Source organism: Acanthochromis polyacanthus, chromosome 5, assembly GCF_021347895.1.
Source record: "Acanthochromis polyacanthus isolate Apoly-LR-REF ecotype Palm Island chromosome 5, KAUST_Apoly_ChrSc, whole genome shotgun sequence".
NCBI lineage: Eukaryota > Metazoa > Chordata > Actinopteri > Pomacentridae > Acanthochromis > Acanthochromis polyacanthus.
The window spans coordinates 35,113,179-35,130,235 of NC_067117.1; the positions used below are offsets into that span (position 1 = coordinate 35,113,179).

Genomic DNA, 17,057 nt, shown 5'->3' on the forward strand with positions numbered 1-17,057 from the left:
CTGTTGAAAAACCTGGATTGTAATGTACGTACTGTTCTGATTTTTTGTATGATAACTGCTAAGAGATGTATCCTAAAACTGTGGAAATATGATGTTGCCCCCAAGTTCGAGACTTGGCTGAGGGAACTCATGAGTATTCTACATGTGGAAAGACTGAGATACGAACTTTCTGGTAACATCCTGAAGTTCTCCAGGATATGGAATCCAGTGTTTGAGCATATGAATGACCAATGACACTCTCTTTGCCCACCTACCTCATTTATGTACCCTCCTGGTAAGATGGACAGCCGTACAGTGGAGAAGTAGACACTGCTGTGATTTTTACCCCCTTCCGATTTTATTTATTTACCTGGATATTTTACTTTCTTTATTTTTTCTCTTATTTCACGTTTGTCATTGTTGTGAATTTGTTATTTGTTTATTCAATTTTTTTTTATCACTGCTCATGTCTCTGTTATTGCTTTATAATTTAAATTGAAAACCCTCATAAATAAAATGTTACAAAAAAAGTTTTTAAGGCAATTTCAACAATATTATACCTCACTTTATCATTTACACAAGTGCATTAGAACTTTATATTTTTGCTTTATGATCAAAGCAACTTGTCAAAATCTAAAAATTATTTGAAATTTATAGTTTTACAAATTTACCATTCACAAAATATTTTCTCTGTAATTTTTGCCCTTTGTAAAGTCATCCTGCGGGCCAAATTGGGTCCACAGGCCGTATGTTTGACACCCTTGATCACAATTGTGACATCTTCAGATTTACTTGTGTTTGATACTGTGCAAACAGAACATACACACTCCTGTTCCCGTAACTAATTTAATTTGTGTCCATCGTGCATTTAGTTCACCATTTCTTTTCAACTTCCTATTATTCTTATACATCAGAGTGGGAATATGTGCATACTGATTTTACCTTAATTGTGACATTAAATTGGACACATGACCACTTCCAGTAAAACTGCTGCTGAGATCCAGCTGTAGCACAAGAAGTGCATCTAAACCAAAGCATTGCTGATCAGCCACATGGTGGGATAACTCAGTGTATCTAACATTATAAAACTGCTCAGTAATGCTGCATGTTCACACTTCTTGTATTGTGAAATACATTTACTAAGTGAGCAACAGTTCTACAAGCGGAGAAGCCATTGTACCACAGAATGCAATTACATCATCTTAAAAGACATAAATGTATACTGACAGTCAATAGAAACTTTGAGGTAGAAATGTACGCAGAATTCTACTTGTAGGGGGGTTGTAATTATTCCTTGTGGATTTACTGATGATCTAGTGCCCTGGTAGTTGAGATAATGAGTTGTCATTTTGTCATGATTCATTGCACATGGGTTGGTCACTTTGCAAAAGTGAACCAAATACACACCAAGCAATACTCAGTGAGTATCTGCACAATTTGAGAATGGGTTTTGAAGGCCTATATAAAGGCCCAAAAAAGGCCACCATTGTTAGTCCAGTGAACAGCATCATGCCGCGTCTATCACATAGCAACGTCTCCGGGCACTGGGTATGGTGGAGGCCGGTTTGAGCTACAGTGATGTAGCCAGGCGTATGGGCTGTTCCCAACCCACAATCAGAAGCCTGGTCCAAAGCATGCACCGACAAATTGCTGCCTGCATCGAAGCAAATGGAGGCCATACTCGGTATCGACTGTTGTGACTTTGTGTTTGGCAGGTGCTGTTTTCTTTTGTGAAATTCTTTATTTTGAAATCATTCTTGAAACTTTAGATTTTTGTTTCTGTATGCCAATATGCTAAAGAAATGATTCATATGAAGAAAATCCAGTTTTGGGCTTCAAAATAAAAATTATGTTGAAAAATATGGTCCCAAAGTTTTTAATGACTGTCAGTGTAAAATCTAATAAAACTCAGCCAACAGGTAAAATGTGTTCAAGGATGAAGGACAGTCAGCGCAGCTCGTGAAGTTAAACTCAAAGTGTTGTAATGATGTGACTCTCCAACATTTCCTGAAAGGTAATATTTAACTTCGAATTCAACAGGATCTCATCTCATCCACTTTCAGTGGTTTGGAGGTTTCTGCACTATACTTGGTACAGTTGTTCCTGTAAACTAGGAGTATTCAACTAAAATTCAAGGAGGTCCAGTCAGAGAAAAAGTATTAAAGCAGAGATCTGGAACATTATAATGTGTGATTTGATTTAGTGTGATTTATGCTGATGTAATGCCTTGTAGTTTTAGTAGAGTCTGCAACTTGAAAAAATAATAACTGAATAACCTGAATCAACTTATATACATCTTTAACAATACCTAAATCTTAAAAAACACTTTTACATGTTTTTCCTATATCACTTCCTCATGTCCCCTCCTGCTTCATGAGAGAACTGAGTTTGCCCTGCCAGTATTCTGACTCATGGCCTGAATGGTGTCAGGGTCAATCTCAAACACATTTGGCGCTCGTTGGTGAGTCTGGAACGATTTTAGTTTTGGCTCTGTCAGGGGGGGATCTAGACTAACTTTAGTGGAGGGGCACAGGAAGGTACAACAGATATTTTGAGTAGGGGGGGGAGGGGATTAACTTATTCGGAATTAAAGTTTTTTGCTTCGCGTTTACATGGAAATATTAATTCCGAATTCAGGTTTACATGGCCCTTTAACGGTTGGGCGCTGGAAAGGATTCTGATTGGACAAGGAGTGGATGTGACGTATCCCTGTTTACCGGAAGAAAACAAACTCCATTTGCCACCGCACTTCTTTTCCCCAGCAACATGGAGGAACAACTAATAAGCACGCTTTTCGCTTTGCTTTTTATTGTCGTTTTGAAACAGCAACTCAACAATGACGTACTACTTCTGTTGAAGTTGCATGAATGTGCTTGCACCAGTAAGGTCGCAGAACGTGTACGTCGCTACGTCATCGCTACGTGAGGAGCCAAGCATGCGCAGAATGACCGGAATTAACTAAAGCGGAATTAACTGTATACATGAATAGAACGTACACAGAAATGAGTTAATTCGGAATTAACATTGGAATAAACCAGGCAGTTTATTCGGAATTAAGTTAATTCGGGATTAATTCGGAATTAACAACATTTCAAAGTGGAATTAACTTTAATTCCGAATGAAAGAGGAATTAAAGGTCTCGTGTAAACGTATTGATTGTGCAAGAACAGCACTATTTACAACTCTGTCAATTTCCACTTCTTAGAATGTTTACTGCCAATTATCACACCTAAAATCAGAAATAATATTCTGTACTTTTAGCAACCAGTTGTCAGCTGTATACCATAAACATCGTAGGATTCTGTATGCTAATCAGTCTTATTCAAAATGAGCACTAGCCAATACATCACAGTGAACAATAACAATCTTTACACTTGATCTGCCATAAAATAATCTTAAATGTTCTGTGCAGTAATGTCAATTTTAAAATAGTAAAATACAATAAGCAGCACTCTATACATTTTGTAGTAAACCTGAGAACAATAATAAACAGTAACAATACTTCATATTCTTAAATCATTTAATAGTTCACAGCTCAGTAAACATCATAGTGTTCTGCATTGAAATCAGAAAAAGCTGCTCCAAATATACTTTCACAATGAGCAATATTATGTACTCTTAGTAAGGACCTAGTGCTCAGCTCTGCTCCTTGGTTTTGCACAGAAATCAGTGTTAATCAGAAAAAGCATCATCACATTTTCATAGTGCAATTTCAAACTTCTCTCTCTTTTTTAGAGGCAAGCCCACTTCAAAACAATCATGTGTTCTACTAAGCAACCTGATGAACTCATCCATATCCAAGGCCTTAGCTCTGTTGGACTCCACACTTGGCACCCCAAGGTCACTCAGTTTGTCATTGTTCATGGTGGTGCGCAAGTGATTAAAAAAAAAATCAGTTTCAGTGCTGAAAAACTGCGCTCGCAAGCAGCTGTGCTTACAGGTAGGGTTAATGCAATTCTGCACAGACACAGAGGAGTCCGATTCTGAACAGTCATCAGGTCAGAAATGTCCGGCTCCTTCACCTCCTTCATCTAAAGGTATGAATTAAAATAGAGTTAATATCAACATTATTATTATTTATGATTGTATTTATTTATATAGCACTTTTATCCAAAGTGCTTTACATGATACATCACATTCACACACTGATGGCAGAAGCTGCCATGCAAGGCGTTAACCACAACCCACCAGGAGCAATTAGGGGTTAAATATCTTGCTCAGAGACACCTCGACATGAGCACAACAGGCCAAGAATCGAACCGGCAACCTTCCAGTTACAAGACGGCCACTCTACCCACTGATCCATTTTACAATGTGGCATAACTGTGGTATAAATTTCAGACATTTTGGGTTTCTTCCCTGTTGAAAGGTTTTTTCTCTTGCCACTGTCACCTTAGGGCTTGCTCTGGGGGTTCAGGCATATCTGTTCTGTAAAGCATCTTGAGACAATTTGACCTGTAATTGGCCTATATAAATAAAACTGAATTGAACTGAATTAAAACAATTATTATTCTTCACCAAAATGACCAAAAAGAATAGTGTAAAAACACTTTGATTCTTTTTCGGATCATTTTTAACCCACTTATGGAAAAGTGTAGGGTCCAATCACTGGAGCATCTAAGGGTTAATCATAATTATTATTAAAAATATTATGTTGATTACATTTTTCCCACAATTACAAGAGGCATTAATGTAAAAAATAATACAAAAAAGAGATTCAAATTTCATTTTAACTGTTTTATTTGAGATTCAATTTGGTCATGGCAGTGGGAAAAGAGAAAAATGGTATTTTAGGGGGAGCTCCAGACTTATTAAAAACAAACCAAAACATTCTTTTCTCCTAGTTTTTTGTTTGTTTGTTTGTTTGTTTTGTTTAGATTTGGTCTCGGAAGAAGTAAATTTACACAACAACTGCATGTTTAATATTTTGTACATGGATTATTTGTTCTCCAATTCTGGAATGAGCCACATGGTTGTGTTTGCACTTTTCCTTTCCAGTTCCTCTGCTGGGTGTGTGCAGGGATCTTGGTTAGTTTAGTTGCACAATGAGCAGGAATGTGTGGACAGAAGCAGCTGCAGGGGGAGGGTGATGTGATTCACTGCGTTATCTATCGCTGGCTGTCATATCTCCGGTTGGAGGAGTGAAGTTTTCATCTGCACCTTCTCTTCCTCCTCCCCACTCGGAGCCCCGCCTCGGGCCGCTGGCACACCTGGACCTGGAGCAGCAGCGTCGGCTAAATCTGCGGAGGAGCCCGGTGGTCTGGAGGTCTGGGAGTTGGAGACTTCAGGAGGCGTCGACCCTCAAAAGTAACTTTCTGTGATTTCAAAACCTCTTCGTAGCCGCATGCAGTGAACCCAGGTTGGTGTTTGTTGGGCTCCACAGGGCGGAAACCGTTCACAAGTTAAACTTCTCCTGGCCATGTGTCTTTCATTTTGCTTCATCCACACCCTTTGGGATTTCGCTCTCTGTTCGGGACAGATTCGCTCAGTAAAACTGAAACCAGAAGTTTTTTTCGTGTGTTAACGGCGACTTTCACGCATTTACGACGCTGACAGTGCGCCAAACAGTCAGGACGCAGGCGAGTACAGCTCCGAACACTCACAGCTGATAGTAACTCAGCACACACTAACCCTGACTCACAGTGCCGTGTGTGTGCATGTTTTTTCAGGATTTTTGAGGGGGATTTTTTTGGTCTTTTTAATGTGAGGGTTTTCTGTCTGTGTGTTTTTGTTTGTTTTTTGTTTTTACAGGAATAAACAGTCAGAATGGGTGAAGCACCAGTCAGAGAGGATGGCACAGTGACCCGGTCAGCAGAGGTATCACTACAGATGAGACTTTGTCTGCTTTCTGCCTTTGTGTGTGTGTTTTTGTTTAAACATGTGTTTTCTCTGGTAAAGTATGTGGGCTCATTTCCTGTGGATGACCGCTGTTTGGACGAGCAGATTAAGCAACTGGACACACAGCTGACGTCCCTCAGAGTGAGTCTTTGTCTGAGATTTCTTCACTCACTGCTAGGATTGTAAATCCAAGACCTAATCCAGTGTTTGTCTTCAATCAGACATGCAAGCGGCGGAGGCCTGTGTCCCTGAAATTCTCCATTAAAGGTGTGAAAATGTACAATGAGGATGAAACGGTAAGTCTTAACACAATACGTCAACATGAACAGTTTGTTTTAGGTTATTTGCTGGATGTGGGTCCTTCCCTGTCTGCAGACCCTCCTCATGGCTCACGCTCTGCGTAGAATCTCTCTGACCACCGCCCGGCCTGTCGATGCCCAGTTTGCCTTTGTCTCCCATAACCCTGGCAGCATCCATGGCCAACTCTACTGCCATGTCTTCAAAGCAAGGCATTCCAGAGCGGTAAGAAACGTTCAGATATTGTTCTGTTACAAGAGCCAAGGTGCCTTCAAGTTCTAATACCAGGAAAAACGGGTCCACAAAAGTGCTTTTCTTTTCTAGGTTTTCTGGAAGGATCACAGCTTATTTTTGAAACAGTGGAAGACACTGAAGACCTATGAAATTTATTTATAAAAGCCATTTAAAACAGCAAGCTGGACCAAAATGCTGCACAATTCTGAATAGCAACCCATAAGGTATTGAAACATAAGACAAATCTGCATGAAAACACAATAGAATGAAGAAGAACAGAAGACACAACACAATAAAAGATTAAGTCAGGATGTCAGTCCCTACTTTGATGGAATACCAAAGAGGAGGGTCTTCAGCAGTGACGTTTACGTTTCTAAAGCAGGGGTGTCAAACTCATCTTAGTTCAGGGCCACATACGGCCCAATTTTATCTCAAACTAGCCGGACCAGTAAAATCACAGCATGATAGCCTATAAATGTCATTATTTATAACTATAACCCTAACCCAACTCCAAATATTACCTTTGTTTTAGTGCAAAAAAATACAATGCATTATTAAAATGTTAATGAACTATATTTTCACAAAACTTTATGAACAAAGTGAAATTTCTTAAGAAAAATGTGTGCAATTTCCACATTTTTGTGCCTCACTTTATCATTTACACTTTACAGCTTTCACAGTGTGTCAACAAAAGGAACAAAACGTTTAGTCACAGGTATCTAGCATTGAGCAATGTACTCTAGTGGTCTGACAACATGTCAATATGTAGAAATTATTTTAAATTTACACATTGGTGTAGTAATCCTGAGCACCACATCACACAGACTAAAGTGGGAACTATAAAGAAGGTTCAGTTGTCCCCCTGCCTTGTAAATGTATTAAATTAATACATAAAAAATACAGAAAAGTTGTGGCAGTACAGTGGACAAATTTAAAATAGCAGTTCCTTTTATTGAAAAATTGCAGTAAATGTCTTCTCTGTAGTTTTTACACTTTGCAAAGTCATCCCGGCCTGGTTGCTCTGGTGGGCTGGTTTTAGCCGGCAGGCTGAGAGAACAGTTAGCAGCTACTGCAAAGACTCAATCACATTTTATTTTTGTGTCTACAGCTTAAAACATCGAAGAGTACCTGCTTGATCATCCTGAGTGCTCTGAGGTATTAAAAATGTAAAAGTTCTGCTTAATTGGGTGGTGCCAACTCATTTAAAACCTTAAAAAGAAACGATATAATCTTAAAAACAATTAAGGGTGCTGTAGAAAATGCTCAACAAACATGACAACATCTGTCTTGTTTTGTTTAGATTAAGAAAGTCTCAATGAAATGACGTCTTGTTTGGAAACCTGCTTAAAATGGCAGGAAAGATTCTATTTGCCCTCACATCCCTGATTCCCCAAACACATTTCTGAGCACTTCACTCTTTGGCAGGCCAAAGAGCTGATGTGTGTGTGCAGTATGTGCTGATGAATTTTAGAGGGACGTACAGGTTCTGTTTGTGCAGCACAACTGTTAAAAACATTACTTTGTCCCCCTGTCAGTTAAATCTTGTAATCTGCAGCCCCCACAGGACAGACATAACATCAGTGAGGCTCTAAGGTGTTATTGTAGTTTATGCATTAAGATGTGCATGTTCTGACAACTATGCTCTCAAATCTGTTTAAGTATGTATTTTTTATTCTAATGTGACTGGATGCAGTTGTTCCTTTAATCCAAGACAGTTTTCTCCTGTGGGAGACGGCTAGATAACCTGAACCCTTCACAAAATATGCTGTAGAATGGCTTTACTACTCAACTTTAAAAGTTTTTAACAAGATGTAGGGCCCTATTCTAGACATATGGGACTTGCATCCACAGTAAACTAACTAGTATTTTGTCCGCAGAGAGAGAGAGAGAGAGAGAGAGAGAGAGAGAGAGAGAGAGAGAGAGAGAGAGAGAGAGAGAGAGAGAGAGAGAGAGAGAGAGAGAGAGAGAGAGAGAGAGAGAGAGAGAGAGAGAGAGAGAGAGAGAGAGAGAGAGAGAGAGAGAGAGAGAGAGAGAGAGAGAGAGAGAGAGAGAGAGAGAGAGAGAGAGAGATATGCAAGAAGTAGAGCTGAAGTCGTCCAAGTGGGATCTAGTTCAATTTTTCCATTGCAGTTAAAAGTCGATTGTGAGACGAGTGAAACTTACGGTAATGCAACTAGAAGTTGATCAATAACTAATTCAATAATATATGCTGGTTAAAAATTAGACCGTTGTAGTTGATGTCACATGAGACTCCATGTACCAACAAGAAGTTCATTCACCGTAAAGGCTGCAACAAAACTGTAACAGAAGAGGAAAAAAAGCACTTAAAGAGCAACCAAGGCTGCTCAGTCGTTGTATGATTTCTGACAGATGAAATCGTTAATAAAAAATGGCATTGCACTGAGCACAGGCATGTGTACGTTATGTACGGATGCTGAATCACATGACCTAAATATGTAGCGGGCGACTGTAATTGATGGGACTCAGAAACACTCCACAATTTAATCAATTGCTCCTTGTATGATTTCTGACGAATAAGTTCCAATAATCAATAGTACAGAAATCTTTAATAAATCCATGGATGCAGACGATAAGCTGCATCACTGCCAAAATCTAACGAGTTGGTCCTTGTGTCATTTTTGACCTGCCTTGAAAATTTCACCCAAATCCGTTAGTCCATGTTTGAGTAATGTTGTGCACAGACAGACAGATGGACAGACAAACTCATCATCACATAACTCCTCTGCGTTCCTTGAAAGAGTATGAGGCTGATGTCGGTGAACTCAGTGGGAGCATGATGACTGAGAAGTGAACAGTAATAATAATGCTAATAATAATAATAATCTCTATTTACAGAACACTTTAAACATCCATGTTACAAAGTTCTTCCCAAAGCAGCCAAATACATACAGGCATAAAATCATCAGGATTTAGAAGACAGAAACATTGCAGGAAATAAAAGACAGTTTAAAGGCCATTAAAATCAAATATAATCAGGAAAGGCTCTTCAATTAACAATATGTTTTAACCCTTTGATGCACAACATGGGTCAAAAGTGACCCAAATCCAATGGAAAATGTGTAGAAGCGACTTAAGATGTCACTGACTCAGCCAGCCTGAGTGCCTTGGTTAGATTGTTCCAGATCCTCAGGGTCACGACTGCAAACGCAGTTTTCAGCAAGGCCCAAGTGAAAACTCCAACTGTCTGGTTGGACTTTGAATGTGTCGAGACTTCACGCCTCATTTACACCTGAAGTCAACATGTATTCTGTATCTTAGTACATTATCTGGATAGTGATCTCTTATATAGTGTATCTGTGTTCTTGACCCAGTAGAAGCGCTCAGGTAAAATTATTAACTGTGATCACCTCCGTTCCCAGTCTGCCATGACCAGTTCCACAGTGAACCAGCAAGCACAAAGCAGAGCCTCGCTTAAGTGGAATGCAGCTGTAATGCACCTGAGCTGTCCTGCTTTGTCACATTAAAATGTCTGCTGCGAAAACCATTTTTTTCTGTCCTCTGTATGCAAATTAATTTGACTAGGCTGATTTGTCAGCTAACATGCCACATTTCAGGTCAAGGAAAGCAACATGCTCTAATTGCTCTTGCCCATGGCTTTGTCAGAGTTTGGCGACCTTTTAACTCATTGGGTAGATTTTCTTATCTCAACGGTGTGGTCAGGCTGTATGATTTGCATTTACACCTACTCAGGCCCAATAACAGTGCAAACCTGACCACTTCAAAATGTGGTCTGGACACATATTGCACATTAATACCAGGTGGCAATGGAGTCTTGATGCCTCCAATCATAATATTTAACACTTAAAAGGTGGAATCTGTAATTCCAGGCATCTCAAACTTTAAATGGGTAAAGCCTGGCTCGCTGGCTTGGAGCCGGGTGGGGAGCCGCCTAGTGGTCCACTTTTGGTAAGCAGAGCTGGCGCTGCAGGATGAACCGAATGCTGGGTGCCAGATTTAGCATCACGATCCATCTAGAATCCACACTGGAATAATGTTGTGTTTTTCAGTCCAAGCCGGTTTCTTTCCCATTTACAGAGCCAGAGCAGTGTACAAAAGCCTCTTTTTTCAATACACACAAAACAGAGAGCCAGCGAACTGTAAGAAGACATTCACTGAATCGGACAAAAACTGTAGAGGATTAGAATCACTAACTCGACCTCTGACACCTTCATACAGCTCACACTTTTGGCTTGGACAGTGACAAGGAAATATGCTAATCAATCAGACATTAGTTATGTCCTTTCTAGGTACTCCCAAAGTATTCAACCACACCAAACTCTGCTCTGAAGCCAACTGAGTGAGCCATTTTACCTTCTCCTGTTTGAGACAAATAAAAGCACTTCTGCCAATAACCCTGATAGCAGTCAAACAATTAGTTCAAAGATCTGCTGAGATCTGAGAATTTGGTTAATCAGTTAACTATATCACACAGTAGAAGCTTAAAATTTTAGATACCAAACTTCGTAAGATGTAACTGTTCAGTTTTCTGTGGTCGCCCTCTCCTCTGCAGGCCCAGTTCCTGAACTTGCTGCTGTGCCGCTGTTTCCAGCTGTCTTACTTGGAGAAGCACCCAGAAGAGGCTCAGGAAGAATCTGTTGGCTCAGCGCCTCGCCGCAACCCTTCGCTGCTCAACCACGGCTTCCCTCTTAGCGTCAGCGCCTTGGTGTCATTCAGGAGAGCCCCTTTTCGAGGGTTGCTGCCAGGCACTAAGGTTTGGATCACTCCACCAAAGAAATGCTTCAACCTCTTTAGCCCATTGAGAAGTTTAAATGTTTGCATGACAAGGCCCAATTGAATGCACATCAATCAAATAAACACCAGACATGATACAGTGGGCATAGGTTGATGGATGGAACACCTGGGGTTATTTTTGAATGATGTTATCATTATATTAGCAGAAATTTGCATCATTTGCTTGCACGTTTACAAAAAAATCTGCAGGGCATATCTGTTTTTTTTTAAACTGCAAATCTTGATAGTAAAAATGTGTTGTCAAATATAGTTAATTTTAAACTATGCTTGCTCACACATAAACTCACAAGAAAAGCACTCATAGAGCGCAGTACTCCAAGAAGGCTGCTCAGTCACAATATCATTTACAACGGCTGAAATCTTGAAAATATTTTTAGCAGAAATCACGATAACATAGACTGTGGCCATTAAATAATAGATGTACCCACAAACAAAATGACCTTGCACTGAACACAGGCGTGTGTTATGAATGTGTACGTTATGTACAGATTAGGGCTGGACCTGAATATCTGACTATCCGAATATTCGGTCAGTATGGTGATAGCCGAATATTTATTTTGAGATTCGAATATTCGCCCCCATCCACACCTCCACCCCCTCCCGTTGGATGATGTCCCACAATCGGTATTCGGCTCCTCAACAGTTGCGAACCGTAATGTGGCTCGCTCCGTTCTGTTATGTTCCGTCTGTCCCCAGCTGTCGGATGTTATGACACAAATATTCGGCTTGTCCCAACACCCCTGTCGGACGTTACGGACCACACCAAATATTCGGATACTTGTCATTAAACGGGGCCGAATATCCGCAGCCCAGAAATTGCTGTTCGGGCCAGCCCTAGTACGGATACCGAATCACATGACCTAAATGTGTAGCGGATGGCAGTAATTGATGAGACTTGGAAACATCCCCACACTTTAAACAATTGTTCCTTGTACCATTGATGACGGTTCCAATAAATCCGCAACGATTTATTTGTGGTAGGATTGCAATCGTCAGCAGGCAGCTGATGTAGCGTTCACTTGTCATAATTACAGTGACGCTGTGCTGCTGTCTCACAATGATACAGAAAACTTTAACAAATCCATGGATCCAGACTATATATATATATATATATATCATTTCTTAACTTCCCTGAAAATTTCATCCAAATCTGTTAGTCAAAGTTTTGAGTATTGTTGCTAACAATATCACTCCACCATGTTCCTTGGCGGAGTAATAAGGAAATGTCACAATTTTAAGTTAAGTTTTAGTTACAGAATGTCACGGGTGAGTACTTAAAGGACTATTGGAAAGTTGAAAATCGGACTATTTTTTGAGTTTTAACAGTATCTTGCTCTGATTAATAGTGTTGTTTGGATGACCTTTTTGTTTTGAAAGGTGACATGCCTTTGAAACCTGCTGGCAGGTTTTCAGGTTCAGTGTGTTAGCCACTTGCATTGAGATGATGTTTCTTTGCCTCCCATCTGTAGAAAAAGCAGAAGTCTTTCGAGGAACAGCACAGCAGCCAAGATGAAGTCTTCCCCACCTCCTCCCCGTCCCTGGTGCGCAAGAAAGCCATTCGTACCAAAGCGCTGCGTTCTGGCGCCTACCGCTCCTTCACCTTCACGCCGCTCAAACAGCGCAATGTTCAGGAGCGACTGAGCTCGTCACAAGGTGGGCCGAGTGTTCACAGAGTGCTATCAAGAGTCAGACAACTGATTAGGTAAAGCAAACCCCTCAGTGTTAGGTGAAGGGCACTCATTCACTGTTGTGTGTCAGAGGGTGTTTTTGTAATTCATGCTACATCATGAGGTGGTGCATTCTGGTGAAGCTCCTCACGGTTTAGTTTCTGTCACTGATTAGCCTGTGAGCTTAATCCACTGAAACACTAGCTTTGTTTTTAGTGGACATTTCTTTCACTGAGCTTAGATTGTGTTGGATTTTTTCCCACACAAACACGGCTCCAAGAATATCTCCACTTTCTGACCTTTTGGAATGTAAACAAATCCAAATTCACAATGATTTTGCTTCTCACATGTGCTACAGGAAAGAACCAAGACAAGACTTCAGGGAGGAGATCCCGGGCTCCCAGCTTGGCCGAAACAGAAGAAGCTCTGGCTCAAGCTGTGTGGTGTTGGGCTGGTATCGCAACGTCAGTATGTCGTGCAGCCTGTAGATTTGTTGTTTTTGGGTTTTTTTTTGATAATACATATGTGTTTTTTTTCTCTGGTTTTACAGTGACAGCAGCTATTCCCTGCTTGCAGATGATGTTTTGGGATCATACCTTCTCTGCCCACATCCCAAAAAACCCAAATGTGGTTCTCTGATCATTCGCTTCCCCTCTGGCCTCATCACGCACCTCATAGAGAACACTCGTAAAGGGAAATTCTTGCTGGAGGTAATTGTTTTCAGTGGAGGATGGATCTTTTACATAATTATTATTAGATGTACATAACTATTATTTATATGTCTGCAGACATGTTTGTTTAGATTCATAGTGGAAATAAATTAAGAAAAGATAACCAGGGATGAGAATTTTCTGCGCATCCGCGGAATTCCGCGGATTTTATCATTGCCAGGGTCATTCTTGTGAGTCGTCTAAATTCGAGGAGAAATTTTTTTGGGGGGGTGAGGTATGTTTATGGTCAGCGAGTCGTAATATCGAACGGCTGCTAATATCTACCGCGTTGAATGCTAGCTGCCACTCAGTGAGAGCAGTCATGTACAGTACTGTAATCGAATCACCATGAAGTGTAACTGAGCTTCAGAATAATTGGTTCTTTTCCTATAAACACTCAAGACTTCTTGCTCTTTTCAACTAGTTTCTTTATGAATAACATTAATTTTGCTTAAATAAACTAATAACATTTATGTATTTTTTTTATTTTAAAGCTGAATGAAACCCTTTGAAAATCAAAATTTCCAAATATGTTCTCTTATATGAAGTGTGTATACATGAATATATACTGATGTATTTTCTACCTTGTTAGGCCAATTCTTCAGAGATAATTCACCAAGCTCCAAGTATCAAGAACCAATGTGCATTTTTGTCAGCGCTGCTAAGCAACTTTCAATAGAAGAATTTACACATTTTTTTATTTTCTTCACACTTAAACTGTTTTTTTTCTCAAAGTTAGTGTTACTTTACAGCTTTTTCCTGTTTAGTTAAATTATTGATAATATCTAGTAAAATCAGAGAAAGTATCAATTTAGATTTTAACTATATAATCAACAGGCTAAATATGTAAATAATGTTCATATATAAAATCTGTATGTTTAGTTTGTTTGCAGCATTTGACCATATAATTGTACATTTTTTTAAATGTACCGGTACTTGAAACAGCAAAAAATATATATAATATGACTACATATATTTATTATTTGAAAGGAAAATTGTGTTTATTAATGATAGAAACATGGGAAATAATACTGATTTTCCTGTTGTGCTGATTAACATAATAGAATATCATAAAATCACAGAAAAAAGAATTAATTTACACATTGATGCACAAAAACTGTAATAAATGTTCTCATCAAAAATCTGCATTTTTTCACAAGTACTACTTTTTTACATTGGTTGTAAAATTACACAATTTTACTTAAAGGGGCACCGAGGAAGATTTTAGCGGAAATGTAACGTTGCCTACATTTCCCGTGAGCCTCGGCGCGCACTGTCGCAAACCGTCATAAACAAGCGAGCGAGCCTCAGGAAAGCCGGCAGAGTTGAAATCATTGTTGAACAATAACGTGTGTAAATGACTCTGCGGTCTAATGTTGTAAAACCGAGTTGTCAAAGCTGCTCCAAGCTACAGAGTTAACCGAACGTTCGCTCCGAGCTAACGTTACATTAGCCAATACCCACACAGTGTTTTTGCCACAAAGTTAGTCAACTAAACCAGTCACAGTCAAACGAATCCCATAGTCTACTAACCACACATCGCAAGCAACACACAAAAAAGACAAAAGAATTGTATCAAACTTACAAAGAGCTAAAGTTACGGACCTGTCTGGGAGAAGCACAGCCAGCTCGGCATCTGTTTTGATTCCTTTTTGCTCCCGGAATTCTCTCCACCTCTGAAATGCCTGTCCAAGATGAACTTTTCTTTTGCTTCGTTGTCGATCTCACAACCTTTTTGCTTGCAGACTTTGCTCCGTTCACTTCCTTTTGCGCTCCATGTGTGCCGTCTTCTCAACCAACTCTCCGCTCTGCTACTGCTAAAAACAACTAGCTCCGCTCTGCTACGCTCCGTCAGCGCACGCGCACCGTATTTGCTGTAAATCGCTCCGTCTTTCACAGGAAATTCTGGACGAGTCGACAAAAAATTAATAAAATACAAATATTTACAAAACCAAAATGATTCATGAATCGAAAATGGGGGCATTAATAAGTTTAAATAATGAAGATTCATCCAGTAAGATTCCACTATTTTCTTTGTGAGATTTTTTTTTTTCTGTCACTCAGCTGCTAAATTTGACCTGTTTTTGTCCAGATTTTGTTTTACAGTGTAGGTTCCTTGTTGGTTATTTGCACTGAAACCAGAATAATTAAGCTCTCAATGAGAATGTAATGCTAGACTGGTAATTCTGTGTACCTTGAGATTTTACAGCAGTTTTTTTTCTTTGTATATTTATATATAGAAATGCAAGACTGAGTTCAGCACCCTAGCAGAGCTGATTGAACACTACACGGAGACCCAGGACAACCTGCCGTGTCCGCTGAGTTGTGCTCGGGTGAACCACTGCTACGAGTGGGAGGAAGATGGCAGCAGACAGCAGCCTGTAAAGCTGCACAAGAGCCCAAACAAAATCAAAACTAAAAGTACCCACAGAAAGGCATGGGTGTAAACCCTAGACACTGGAACATGTGGACTGCCAAACTGAGAGGATGCAAAATACAGTACACTCTTTATTTCTTTTGCACATTTATCATCTTTTTCTTTTAATGCACATGGTGTTGTTCACTAACTGTAAAATATTGCACCTATTTGCAATGTTGGCACTTACTTAGGGTACTTATTTGACAAAGATGTCATACTTTGTGCATGTTGCTTTTATGTTTTTGAATATACTTTTTAAAAAATGTTTTTATATATGCCATCAGAGGAGTTTGTGTTTTTACGTGTGAAACTAACAAGCTGAGTCTGTGGAGTGAATTTTATCCCTCAACCTGATGGTAAAACCTTTGCTTTCTTACTGGCCTTGTACAGATGTCACACATATGTATTTGTTCATATTTGACTTTTTCCTTGAATTTTAAATGTGCTTGCAGATTACTGTAAGTGAGTTTAGACTTATCGTGTGTTAGTAGTGGTAGTGTGCATCCTGATGTGTCCTGCTTTAAGGAAACATGACAATGACCCATTGTTTTCTAAGACTTGGCGTCTCAGTGTGTATTACTACCCTGACCATCAAGCAATGTTTGTTTTGCTGGTAAAATGAACAGTTAAATATGACGAAAGCAACTTTTTTTTTTCCAACGACCAAAGCTCTTTTTTTTTTTTTTTCCCCCAGCAGAACGTAGTACAAACTGGTTGAAGTTCGCCCAGGGATTTTGGTTATTATAAGACGACATGTAGTATTGTTTTCTTGTCTGGTAGAATGATTCTCTGAGTCCTTTCCATATTAAGTTGCCATACATTTATCACTTTGTTCACACCAGTTTGAGAATAAATCATGGGCTTTTCTCTCTTCATTTCACACCCCACAAATTTTTTCTCATTTACAAATGCATAAACCCTGCGGCTTTGTGGAGACTGTTATGCAGTTACAATGCTGTTCAGCAATTCATTTTTTCTTTTGTAGAATCAAAAATGTATTTCTCTGTTAATAGAAAAAGTGAGCGAATGTACAGCTGTCATTGTGATATCTTGCATTCAGTTTGGGATAGTAAAACATTTTCATGGCACCATTGACAATGCATTGACAGGCATAACTACATAAATTCATTAAGCACAAAT

General features: G+C 39.5%; 1 protein-coding gene across 1 annotated transcript; it reads left to right on the forward strand.

Annotated features, from left to right (window-relative positions):
* Window positions 1-4,993: 4,993 nt before the first annotated feature.
* On the forward strand, window positions 4,994-16,792 carry sh2d5 (SH2 domain containing 5). The gene is made up of 9 exons (XM_022191199.2): window positions 4,994-5,796; window positions 5,878-5,958; window positions 6,039-6,113; window positions 6,193-6,339; window positions 10,880-11,080; window positions 12,591-12,774; window positions 13,147-13,252; window positions 13,339-13,498; window positions 15,739-16,792. Exons 1-9 carry the CDS (start codon window positions 5,746-5,748, stop codon window positions 15,943-15,945), a joined length of 1,212 nt encoding a protein of 403 aa, XP_022046891.1. The 5' UTR covers window positions 4,994-5,745; the 3' UTR covers window positions 15,946-16,792.
* Window positions 16,793-17,057: the final 265 nt, after the last annotated feature.